We start from the raw sequence: 13853 nt of genomic DNA on the forward strand, positions 1-13853 counted from the left end.
TGGTAAACAAAGTCAATTTGGTCGATCACCTGCTAGACGGTAGACTGTCTGAGAGAGATTCATCCTTGATTATGTTAGGATTAATTAGGTCTTCATCACTTGCATAACAACAAACAATCTAGCTAGCGCGGCGGTAAGACATATAAACTTCTAGATAGAGGCAGTAGCTTTGTTCTAAGTTTCTAATTAATATTTAATATAACTAGATAGGAGTAGTACTAGCTGAATAGCTGTTCCCTAGCTTTTGCAGGTTTTCTTGAGAGATAAGTGGATGTTCTCTGGTGGGTTAGACTGCGACTGATGCGATCCGAGAGTTGGGTCGATAATATGAGCATGCCCACCGTACGGGACAGATGGACGGTGCCCATCCACCGGTCCTCGTGAGTGAGACGCGTCTCAGAGAAGGAACATAGTGATGACCGCCAGCGCAGCCCATCTTAAAACGTCATCAGGGTGGCTAGCATGGAACGGCTACTGCCCCCATTTAGGCCCGTCAGCGTCGATGCAGTTGCAACCAATTTGTGCGGTACATCATCAAGGCAGGCAGAGGCAGGTGCGTACGCGCACGATCATCTGAGAGGCACGTACGCAAGGAGAAGCATGCATCCAAGAGAGACCGCATTGCCTGCGATGCGATATTGCGAGCACGGCAATGGGGCGAGGGACGGCGATCGACCCGGCCGGGCAGTCGGCGTGGTAGAGACGAAAAACGCCACTGGCTAGTGGCTTAGTCTTTGAGACGCGCGCAAATGTGCTGACACAAATCATCATGTTTGGACGGACCCTACGTAAGCAAATGTGACCGAACATGTGTTCAATCTGCTAGATCGATCGTCCTCGATCATATCGATATATATATAATATAGCGCGCGCACGTAGCACGATCGATCGAGCTCATGCCTCGTGTTTCTATGAGAAATGGAGCCGGGGAGGTTGCCTCTCTGTTCATCTAAAAAAAAGCCCATGCATCGTGCAGTGCACAAAAGAACATAAAGGGCTCCTGAGCGTGAGAAGGCGAGGCGACACGCCGACACCGAGGCAAAACGGCGCGCCGGCCCACCGCCATGGCAGGGGTTGGTGGTTCAGATGGCAGGGGCGACGGCAACAGCGACGCGGCTAGAGGGACAAGAAGATTGCGGCCCATCAAATACGGATTGGACAGCGAACCAATCTGTGGTTGGATAGTCAGAGGAATTGTGGTATCCCAATCTATCAGTGTACAAATCCTGGTGCACGCATTTATTTCTGGATTTTCGGCAATGCGCATTCAGTGAGAGGGGACGTTCCTGTCAACGACGATGCGCCTATGATGACTTCGTAAATCTTAATATGATATGCCGGCTCAGTTTTTCAAAGGTGCTCATAGAGATAAGGTGTGTGTGTTTTCATAGCGGTGAGTGTATGCATGTGTATTTAAAGAAAATACGGATTAGACCATGAAGAACAAAGTGACCAACGAAAAAAAAAAGATGCTTCTCGTGCGCGGACGCAGCGACCCAATGCTAGCGGAGACCTCCTATTCCGCGTCCTACATGCGGGATAGAGATTAAAACGTGCACCCCGTCACGGTAGGCCGGCCCATTTACACATTTTGTGTTTTATTCGCATTATTTAGCTTTATTTATAGACATTAAAAAGACATTATTTATATAATAAAAATATAAAATAGTCAAAAAACTAATTTGAGTGATCTAAACACTCTTACATTTTTTACACAGGGAGTACTACAGAGAAAAAAATACGAATGTGCACATAACATGTCCAGCATGTATTTTTTAAAATATTTGTCACACTTTACAAAAATATTCACCACGTGTTTGAAAATTATTTATCACATATTTAAAAATATTTTCTGCATATTGTTTCAAAAAATTATCACAGTTTTTTAAAAAAGATATCATCACATATTAAAAAAATATCCATTAAGTATTAAAAATATCTCATGCATTTCTTAATGTTCACCACGTATTTAATTTTTTTTAGCATATATTATAAAAAATTAATTGGGTGTTATTTTTTCCACGTATTTTAAAAATAGTAATCGCTATTAAAAATGTCTACGGTCCATGAAATAATGTTCATTGTGCATTACTAGAAAGTCCATTTTTTAGATGGCTTGAAAAGCAAAATTATAAAAAAATAATAATAAAAAGAACGGATCGCGAAAGAGAAACTAGAAGATGCACAAAAACTGGGGGGAAAAGGAAATCAACGTCACCACCCAATGTCGTCCACACTCTTTTGGCAACGGGATCCACGGAAGGATAAATGCCATTGCTCAATAGAAATTGGGGAGCTCTAATTTGTTTCTACCGTAAATCTATAATCGAATCAATGGACGACACTTGCTGGATGCGGGTCGTGGTCAGATGCTACCACACTATTGCTGTGATTGAAGAGCCGAGATGCGAGGCGGAGCCCTGTTTAGTTTGCTTCTTGGCGGTACTACCTGGCGTAGGGCAACCACTAAAATGGCGGCTAGGCTGAGGGAGCCTTGTGTAAGATCCCACATTAGGTGAGATCTATGCGATCGATTTTTTTGAAAAAAAATACATGTTCAAACATTCTTAAAAATTTTTATAGACACACATCAATGTTTGATGTATGCCCCCAAAAAGTTTCAACTCCCAATTCAACTCACATTAATAGAAAGAAAAAAAAGACAAAATAGGATGTGATTAGTATAAAAGTACTATTCACCAAAAGTTGTCACTATTCACATTCGAATTTATCTTTTTGGAATCTCCAAATGTACATTGAGTTTTGAGCTGAATTTTCTCGGAGTTGTAGACATACCCTACATAGATGTTGTCAAATAATTTCGGATTTTTTTTGAGATATCTAAATATGAAATTTTGAGGTTGATCTCATGATCTCACGTAAATGTGAGATCTCACACAAGTCTCCCCTCGGCTAGGCTTTACAACTCGATTACAATTTGATGCCCTCTCCGGCAGGACTCTTAGGTTTTATATGGAGCCATTACACCGAAGAAGTAAAAGGTGAAAAAGAGAAAGCTCAATGTGACATGATCAGAAACAATAAAAGGCGCCAGCTAGGTAATTAAATGTAGGCCGTTGGATGAAGATCGGATATCGCTCACATCATCTCTGTAGTGGCCCGTGTACCGGTTCACTAGCTTCATCCGGGCCGTTTGATCTCGATCGGAGGGTCTTCAGAGCGTGCTGGAACTGATACAGCTAAATAAAGATAATAACAAGTGTAGATTCAGTAATGAGCCTGACACTCACGCACCCCACAAGTTCTTCGCCCCTACGATAAGTTTATCAATGAGAATAAACAGGTACATATGGAGCTCCATTTATTAACGAGGGACCTATGTGCGCAGTTCAGAGGGTGTTAGTTGTGATCATTATTTGCAGAAGAGCAAGTTACAACTTACAACCTAGTACACGCAGTTTACTCATCAGTTAGTCAGTCCCTAGGGTTAGGGAGATATATATAGAACTTGTATATAAGCCCTAATTAACTATCCAACGAAGCCTAGAACGATGTAGTACACGATCAACACGGGCAACGACGCCAGCGTCCCGAATATAACCCTGCAAGATTCAGCAAGGCACGCACAGTTTCAGACAACACGTACTACGCATTCAGAAATCAGGAGTAATTAACCAAGCGGACGTAGTTATAATACTACTCCATTACTTACGCGGTGCTGAGCACATCGGCGTGCAGGCCGTACTCCTTGGCGAACACAAACGTGGTGATGGACTGGGGGAGCGCAGCCTGCCGGTACATCGATCGAATCGCCAGGTGAAGCAACATGCGTGTCAGTCGATGTAGTGTACATCATTCAGAAATGAAAAACTTTTGAAGTAGATTGTGCTGTGACCTGTATGATGGCGAGGCGCAGGACGTCACCGCGGAGCCCCAGGGCGACGGCTCCGGCGGCGGTGGCTGCCGGGCCGGCGACGAACCGCAGCGCCATGCCCAGCGCGGTCAGGCCGGCCCCGCAGACGATGATCTTCTCCTGCAGCGCCATGAACAGGCCTGCATGCAACCAACCAACTCATAGCATCGACACTTCGACAGACAGAAAACACGCGCTGTCGGTAATTCCGTGAGTTCTGTTCCAAAAATTTGGTAGCTAGCTTACCCATGCTGAACATGGCGAGCCCGACGCCGGTCCTGGACATGATCAGCACCGAGCCTTCGATGATGCTCGGCGTCACGATGTGCCACCTGTATATGCACGGAACTAATTGAGGAGCGGCCGATCAAGAGTAGTACGTTCAGAAGGATGCCAGGTGCCAGTGTGCCGGCGTTCGGACAGGTCTATGTGCTACTTTGTGTGCAGCAGTGGTATGAATGCAAAGTGCACCGGATGCAACAAGAATCAATCTGATTTACCTGAAAGTTGATTTAATTATAGATTGTTGAGCACATGGGTGTTTATTCGTCTGTTCCACTAACAAGGAGTATTTGTTCTACCTCAATTATTTCTTAGTGTGAACCACCTAAGCTTGCTTAACACTTTGGGAGGGAACGACAGAGGGTACATGTTCCATTAACTTGGTGCAACTCTGCGTGATTATTATATGTTGGGATTATATTGTTGTGCTGTGAGTCGATCGTTCACAGTTTAATTGCAGGCCTACAACTTTTCAGTTTGTACCGCTCTTGCTACAACATTTACCGGTCTCTTCATAGAAAAAATCACATCCGACAGTATTAGAACATATTATTTTTTAAGTGATGCATTTGTGATTTCATGCGTGTTAAATTATTTGAGATATTTCTTGAATTAATTGATTTCCAACATAAATTTGTGAACCTTTTGGTTTTTAACATTAACAATTCCCAAATTGTACGTAAATACTTTTAAAATTTTACATATTTTGTTTCCTGTTTTTACCTTTCTACCTTTAATTTGATTTTGTCATCAGTTTTATTTATTTTTCATTTTCCCCTTCAAATCCTCCTGAAAATTTCTCTCCGTTTTCTAACTTGTCTTATTTTGTGTCTTGACGGGGCTACAATGTGTATGGTTGCCTCATATGACTGTGATCGTCACAAAACCAAATACGGCCAGCATTGAAAGTAAAGGGTGAAAGCTATATTGCATTGGATTCTAGACAAAAACTAAAAGTGGCCTCGAGACATCAAAAAAGGATCGATTTTGGAATAAATAAGGTTTGGATTCATGTTTGATTTTCCATGGAACTGATGTCAAACAGATGCATTCCTTTGGAATTTCTACTGTCATCCTAGCTATGATTTAAAGTCCTTTATTTACAAGACCTTTTTGCATGTCTCTATTTTTTTACCATTCCTTCTTGACTTTCTTGCGTGTTATGTTTTCCCTCCCTTCTTCGGCGGCACGTTGACGCCAAACATGCATATAAGGTTCCCCCGAGTCTCCCCATCACAACGATGTCGTCTACGACTGTGCCAGTGACTCGATGGCGTATTTTCAGGTTGGCCATTCTGGTCGATGAGATTATAGTTTGAAGGGCTTGTTGGCGCGGCGACAACGACTTCCCTTTATTGTTTGGTTCTCCGGCTTCGCCTCCACCACATTGCTACGGCCTCCAGTGCTTGTGAGGCTTGTGAGAAATAATGGAGGTTTGACTCTTGTACCCGTGGCTCTTTCAACGGTAACGGTTTCTTCTCCGCGATGTTGGCCTTGATGACTCCCCGTTCGCGATCGAAAACAACAAGCTGGCTCCGATGATGGAGCGGCATGAGGCAGGCGTCGTCTGCCTGTTCGGGTGATAAAGGCAGTCAACCCTCATGGACTTTGATGTACAATTATTCAGTGGTATTTGTAGTGGTTTATTTGACCCATATATCTTTTTTCAGAAAAAATAGACATAGCAAAAGAAATCTACCAAAATTCGATATAACTGCAAGAGTGGTTTGCTATCCTTAACCCAACCAATAAGTGTTTTTTCCATGACACATCCCAGTCACATTTTCCCATCATGTCATACCAGTCTTTGAATATATGTCAGCACCAAAACAAGGATGCGGACCAATATGTGGTTAGATGGTTAGGTGAATCGTGGACGGCGGTATCCCCAGGCCACTAGGGTTCAAGTTCTGATGCTCGTATTATCATGGATTCATTTCAGGATTTCCGGCGATACATGCTCAGTGGAAGGAGACGTTCCCCTTGACTACGAGGTGTCTATGGTGATTTTGTCAATTTCAAAATGATTTGCCGGTTCAGTCTTTCGGAGGTGCTCATAAAAATAGGGTATGCGTATGCCTTCACAATTCACAGGGATGAGTGTGCACACATGATCGCCTGTGTCTGTTCTTTGTTCTCAAAAACAAAAGGCACCAAAACGAGGATGTGATCCTGCCACACTATCGAGACCGTCTTGACGTCCGACTCGTGCGTAACAACATCACATCCTCCCAGAGAAAAAGTTGCACGTAGCTAAGTGTGGTCCGTGCATGCAGAGAAATACGGATCGTACCTGTTTGTGACGCAAGACCAGGCGACCCCGAGGACGCCCGCGTAAACGTTGGGATTCCGTGCCACCTTGAGCCAGACCGCTCTCACCAACGGCCATACCGGCTCGCGCCGCCTCCTCCCCTCCGCGCCGCCGTCCTCCACGTCGTCGTCGCTCGCTGAAACCGCCGCCGCCGCGTCAGGCTTCCCTGCGCCACCACCGCACGCACGCCTCGCCTCGAACGCCAGCAGCAGCAGCGGAAAGTAGACGATGATCTGCACCACCGATATCTGCACGACGAGGTCTCGCGCCCACCCGCCGTACATGGCGTCCAGCAGCGGCACGCCCACCACGAGCGTGTTGTTCAGCGTCGCCAGCGAGAAGCCGGTGATGCACCACGAGGAGGCCAGCTCCCCGCCGCGCTTGGCGCCGGCGCGGCAGCAGCGCGTGGACGCGGCGGCCCAGGCGGCGAGCGCCAGCGCGACGGCGAGCTTGGAGAGCGCGTCGGCGGCGAGGACGCGGTAGTTGAGCGCGTAGGGGTCCATGCGCGCGGCGAAGTCGAAGGCGAAGAAGGGCACCGCGAAGTAGGCCACGAGGCGGTTCACGGCGTCGCACTGGTCCGGCGTGAAGAGCTTCCACCACCGCACCGAGCCGTAGCCGAGGCCCAGGGCGAAGTAGAGCGGCGCCATGGCGGCCACCACCTTGTACACGTCGCCCCATCCGATCATCTCCTCCGCCACGCTCTGTTCGTGTGTCACAACTCACAACTCACAAGCGGGCGATGTGTTTCGGTGCCGTTTCTAGGTAGGTGCCTATATGTGGGGCTCGAGGTTGCAGTTGCATGCATGTATACGGAACATATTCTGATTTGCAGAACTTTGGCATCGAACAGAAAGTAAGAAAGGGATTCACAGTCAGCATCAGCATCATTTCACCAAGGATAGCCGTAGTGCGCAGCGCAACCTCCGCACTCTACCGCTATCGCTCATTCTTCTCCCTCCTCTTGTCTTTTCTTCCTCGCCGCCCACTGCCCCCTCCACTCCCGGTGATCAGGGCATTCTCTGCTTATTTTTCCATTCACGTCAATATGGAAACAATGATTATGTCTCAAGCATGGGAAGTATTAAGGCTTCTTTGGGAAGACCATCATGATTCATGCATGGCTAGGTTTATAAAATTAATCTATTGGAAGAACTTTTTAGGTCTCTTTTTATTTGCGGGTGAACTTTTAGGTCTCTTTGATTCAAAGGATTTTGAAAGAAATCTTAAAGGATACTAATTCTTAGGACCTTTTTCCTACATGGGTTGTTTGTTTCGCAGGATTATAATTCATACTATTTTTTCCTTGGGATTGCTTCATAATAGATTTCATAGAAAAATTTCCATCCACCTCGACCTTGTATGAAGATTACTATGTTTATCCTGCGCATAATCAAATGTCTATACAATCTCATGAGCCGCTCTTTTTATTTCTCTTGGAGAATGCTTAAATCGGCAAAGCAATCTGCACTGCCGCCGCACTACGCCTTGCACTGAATTACAGCCAATAAAGTTACGACTTAGAATAGTACACGCAACTCTAGAATTGTTGATCGAAATTAAGAAACAAAAGGCATATGTGCTTACTGCTTAGTAGTCGTCATGGCTCCTATTATGAGCGTCAAACGGGAATCCGGATTGTGCACGATGCTCCTCATGTCTGCCACTCGCAGGGTGCATGCTTGAGACAGATGCAGCTCCTACGGCATCCCAAGCAGTGAGAGCCACTGACCCTCTTGTACCATTCGACTGAGCTCACGGTTAAGATCGAGAATATATTATTCCTCCATCAGTGCGTTTTATTCCTGTAGATATCACAGAGCATGACAGAAGGAATCGTACAAAAGGTTTTTGTATCTCTGTAGCTATACGTTTTGCAGGTTCTTTTTAGACTTTTTACGGATTTTGTTAGAATTCACGAACTGTCAGGGGAATATGTAAGCGAGAGAACTGAGCACGCACAAACGAGCGAGTGTCATCACTGTACATCTCTTCTGCGCCAATTTTCTCCTGTGGAAGGCACAGGTCATGCTCGTTCTGTCTGCGCAGAACCCTCAATGATGGTCAAGGTGGCGCAGCAGCGGTACCATCAGGGTACCCAAGGAGGTTCTATCGAGCATAACCTGCATTTTCCAAGGAGAGAATTGGCACAGGTGAGATGAACGGTGATGAAGCCGATGAAGGGATGGTGGCGGCAGGGCCATATAGATGGAGCACCAGTAACGTGGGAGGTCATGCCACTCATGGATGATGGACGATGTGGCACGGGAGACATGAGATGAGGCCGTGGCTCTAATGTTAAATTGACAAAGATGGTTTTGCTCTCAGATGCTCCTTGGGAGTTTGCCTCCATTTATAGTCTCAACTTGAGAATCAAGATACAATCGAAACGAATAAATTACTAGGATATTGCGATCCCTACACAATCAAAAAATATCTCTAATTCATCATATGCCGAATACTACGAGATACTTACGCTAGCAACATGAACAAGGTGCACAAGTCCTGAGTCCAAGGAGAGCCTTCTTGTAAGTGAAGTAGATCATGGAAGTGTATGTGTGACGCATCCGTGTTTAGCATAAGCAACGAGTACAAGGAGTCGGTTGGTTTAGATTAGGCTTCGGTCTCATCATCAACCTACACAAAGAGGAGAACATACCTTACCCTAACAAATCAGATTACAACAAATTGAATGAACGCGTGCTACCCAAAAGCTCTAGAAGGTTTGGTTTATAATCCGCCATTCCTTCGCCGCCTCGGTCCCCTTCCTCTCTCCCTCCGGCGGTTTGTCCCCGGTTAGAGGGGTGGAGACTTGTCCCTTTTGTTCTTCTTCTTTTCCATAGATGTTTATTTCCCTAATTTCATCGGATGAGGTGGTGGCAGCAATGATACATTGAAATAAGGTCTCTCGGGCCTCTCCTTACCTTATCGACGTTTGGTTCGATGCCGATGAAGGGCAGGTGTTGTCATATTTGTTGTCTTTCTTTGGACCATGGTAGTTGGTGTGCAAAGTATGGGAGGCAGTTGGCTGGATCTTGGTGCGACGACTTTAACCTCCTTTTTGAGTTATTACGTAGCTTGGCCCGGTTTTCCAACCATCTAGACTAGTGGTGAAGGACTATATAACCTGGAATGTGTGTGTAGGGGGGGGGGGTGATGCCCCAACCGATATTACTTCAGCAGTTACTAGATCTCATTTCTAGTGTCGAGTGGCTATTTCGGCTTCAAAGTCTTGTATGGCTAGGGCATTGGTAGGTGTCCTTTTCCCTTACTGATTCTTCTTTGCATTTTTCAAGCTCCGACAGACAGTGTACAATTGAAGGAAGATGACGGCTAGGATGGTTTTCATTGTGATACTATTATTTGTTGGTCACATTTCATCTTGTTGTATTTCCATTGTATTGCATATTGTTTATATTGATCATATTCAGTAATAGATGCCCTTTGGGTGTCTTTTCTGATGAGAAAAGGCGGTGTTCCTTGATACAATGGTTAACACGTCCAATTTAACATGCCCACTCACATATTTACCATGTTGAGATTGGTTTTAAAATCTTCTAGTTGTTGTCTTTCTAAGGCTTTGGTGAAACCATTTCGAATTTAACCAACTGTGGAAACAAAATCACATTTTGGGTCAAGATGGCAACGGGGATGGAACCCGCAGGGTTTTGCTTGCTCAAACCCTCCGGAACATGCAGAAAACAGCAACCGGCACTAGGCACTGAGTTAATAGGTTAGTTCCCAAAAATGATATAAATATAACATATAAAGCACACAAGATTAATAATATAATAGCATGAAACAATCAAAAATTATAGATACGTTGGAGACGTATCAATAAGCCCTCTGAATTTAGAGTCTAACGCATAGTAATGGATCTATTAAATGACAAAGATAAAAATGTTTTATAAAGCTTGACTTGTTACTAATAGTTTATGACAAGATCAAAGGAGTTAGCTACTCCCTCCGTCTAGAAATACTTGTCATCAAAATGGATAAAAGAAGATGTATCGACGTATTTTAGTTCTAGATATATCTTTTTTTATCCATTTTGATCACAAGTATTTTCGAACGGAGGGGGTATAATGAAATTGTCTCGTCATGGCAATACTTAAAGTAAGTTCGGGTTAAACTAGCAGTTACTATATATTTCAGTTATGAGATATAATAGGTGGATGTCAAAAGGATTTGATGTAGGGTAGAACCCTAGTGGCCCGATCTTTCACGAAAGGAGCGGATCCCGCGAAGAACGCGAAGAACACGAGGAGGGAAACGAGGGGAAAATCACGAGGGGAACACAAGAGAACACTCAAACCAACAAGTATGATCACACATGTGCTAGATCCTCGAAACACAAAGAGAGATACAAGATCCAAAGTCAACAATGGACGATACAAGAGGTAACCGGTTCTTCTCCGTGAGGAGGTCTTGAATCCACAAGGGGATCTTCCCATGAGGGGTCTTGAATACAAGGTGGATCTTCTCCGTAGAGGGGCCATGGTCTCTCTCGTGGAGTAGATCCGATATGGATGATCAAAGCTCTATCTCACAAATGAGCAAACACAACGCTAACCCTAACTAGAAGGAGGTGGATGATACGTCTCCAACGTATCTATAATTTTTGATTGCTCCATGCTATATTATCTACTGTTTTAGACATTATTGGGCTTTATTATCCACTTTTATATTATTTTTGGGACTAACCTATTAACCGGAGGCCCAGCCCAGAATTGCTGTTTTTTGTCTGTTTTAGGGTTTCGAAGAAAAGGATTATCAAACGGAGTCCAAACGGAATGAAACCTTCGGAAACGTGATTTTCTCATCAGATAAGATCCAGGAGACTTGGACCCTCCATCAAGAAAGCTACGAAGTGGTCACGAGGGTAGGGGGCGCCCCCCAGGGCGCGCCCCCTGCCTCGTGGGCCCCTCACAGCTCTACCGACGTACTTCTTCCTCCTATATATATCCACGTACCCCCAAACGATCGGGGACGGAGCCAAAAACCTAATTCCACCGCTGCAAATTTCTGTATCCACGAGATCCCATCTTGGGGCCTGTTCCGGAGCTCCGCCGGAGGAGGCATCGATCACGGAGGGCTTCTACATCATCATCCAAGCCCCTCAGATGAAGTGTGAGTAGTTTACTTCAGACCTACGGGTCCATAGCTAGTAGCTAGATGGCTTCTTCTCTCTTTTTGGATCTCAATACAACGTTCTCCCCCTCTCTCGTGGAGATCTATTCGATGTAATCTTCTTTTTGCGGTGTGTTTGTTGAGACCGATGAATTGTGGGTTTATGATCAAGTCTATCTATGAATAATATTTGAATCTTCTCTGAATTCTTTTATGTATGACTGGTTATCTTTGCAAGTCTCTTCGAATTATCAGTTTGGTTTGGCCTACTAGATTGGTTGTTCTTACCATGGGAGAAGTGCTTAGCTTTGGGTTCGATCTTGCGGTGTCCTTTCCCAGTGACAGAAGGGGCAACAAGGCACGTATTGTTGTTGGGGAATGTAGTAATTTCAAAAAATTTCCTACGCACACGCAAGATCATGGTGATGCATAGCAACGAGAGGGAAGAGTGTTGTCCACGTACCCTCGTAGACCGTAAGCGGAAGCGTTAGCACAACGCGGTTGATGTAGTCGTACGTCTTCACGATCCGACCGATCAAGTACCGAACGTACGACACCTCCGAGTTCAGCACACGTTCAGCCCGATGATGTCCCTCGAACTCCGATCCAACCGAGTGTTGAGGAGAGTTTCGTCAGCACAACGACGTGGTGATGATGTTGATGTTCTACCGACGCAGGGCTTCACCTAAGCACCGCTACAGTATTATCGAGGTGGACTATGGTGGAGGGGGGCACCGCACACGGCTAAGAGACGATCAACTTGTGTATCTAGAGGTGCCCCCCTGCCCCTGTATATAAAGGAGCAAGGGGGGAGGCGGCCGGCCTAGGAGAAGGGCGCGCCAAGGGGGGAGTCCTACTCCTACCGGAAGGAAAGAGGAGGAGAGGGAGAAGGAAAAGGGGGCTGCACCCCTTGTCCAATTCGGACCAGAGGGGGGGGGGGGGCGCAGGCCTCCTTCCTTTTGGCCTCTCTCCTCTATTCCCGTATGGCCCAATAAGGCCCATATGCTCCCCGGCGAATTCCCGTAACTCTCCGGTACTCCGAAAAATACCCGAATCACTCGGAACCTTTCCGAAGTCCGAATATAGTCGTCCAATATATCGATCTTTACGTCTCGACCATTTCGAGACTCCTCGTCATGTCCCCGATCTCATCCGGGACTCCGAACTCCTTCGGTACATCAAAACACATAAACTCATAATATAACGGTCATCGAACTTTAAGCGTGCGGACCCTACAGGTTCGAGAACTATGTAGACATGACCGAGACACGTCTCCGGTCAATAACCAATAGCAGAACCTGGATGCTCATATTGGCTCCCACATATTGTACGAAGATCTTTATCGGTCAAACCGCATAACAACATACGTTGTTCCCTTTGTCATCGGTATGTTACTTGCCCGAGATTCGATCATTGGTATCTCAATACCTAGTTCAATCTCGTTACCGGCAAGTCTCTTTACTCGTTCCGTAATACCTCATCCCGCAACTAACTCATTAGTTGCAATGCTTGCAATGCTTAAGTGATGTGTATTACCGAGTGGGCCCAGAGATACCTCTCCGACAATCGGAGTGACAAATCCTAATCTTGAAATACGCCAACCCAACAAGTACCTTCGGAGACACCTGTAGAGCACCTTTATAATCACCCAGTTACATTGTGACGTTTAGTAGCACACAAAGTGTTCCTCCGGTAAACGGGAGTTGCATAATCTCATAGTCATAGGAACATGTATAAGTCATGAAGAAAGCAATATCAACATACTAAACGATCGAGTGCTAAGCTAACGGAATGGGTCAAGTCAATCACATCATTCTCCTAATGATGTGATCCCGTTAATCAAATGACAACTCATGTCTATGGTTAGGAAACATAACCATCTTTGATCAACGAGCTAGTCAAGTAGAGGCATACTAGTGACACTCTGTTTGTCTATGTATTCACACATGTATTATGTTTCCGGTTAATACAATTCTAGCATGAATAATAAACATTTATCATGATATAAGGAAATAAATAATAACTTTATTATTGCCTCTAGGGCATATTTCCTTCAGTCTCCCACTTGCACTAGAGTTAATAATCTAGTTCACATCGCCATGTGATTTAATACCAATAGTTCACATCATCATGTGATTAACACCCATAGTTCACATCGACATGTGACCAATACCCAAAGGGTTTACTAGAGTCAATAATCTAGTTCACATCGCTATGTGATTAATACCCAAAGAGTACTAAGGTGTGATCATGTTTTGC

The 13853-nt window shown here is 45.1% G+C and overlaps 1 protein-coding gene across 1 annotated transcript; it reads right to left on the minus strand.

Annotated features, from left to right (window-relative positions):
* Positions 1-3297: 3297 nt before the first annotated feature.
* LOC125509880 (probable auxin efflux carrier component 5b) lies at positions 3298-7234 on the minus strand. The gene is made up of 5 exons (XM_048674904.1): positions 6450-7234; positions 4121-4206; positions 3857-4014; positions 3674-3750; positions 3298-3563 (listed from the first exon to the last, which is right to left on the minus strand). Exons 1-5 carry the CDS (start codon positions 7151-7153, stop codon positions 3491-3493), a joined length of 1098 nt encoding a protein of 365 aa, XP_048530861.1. The 5' UTR covers positions 7154-7234; the 3' UTR covers positions 3298-3490.
* Positions 7235-13853: the final 6619 nt, after the last annotated feature.

The sequence above is a fragment of the Triticum urartu genome, chromosome 5, assembly GCF_003073215.2.
Source record: "Triticum urartu cultivar G1812 chromosome 5, Tu2.1, whole genome shotgun sequence".
Classification (NCBI taxonomy): domain Eukaryota; kingdom Viridiplantae; phylum Streptophyta; class Magnoliopsida; order Poales; family Poaceae; genus Triticum; species Triticum urartu.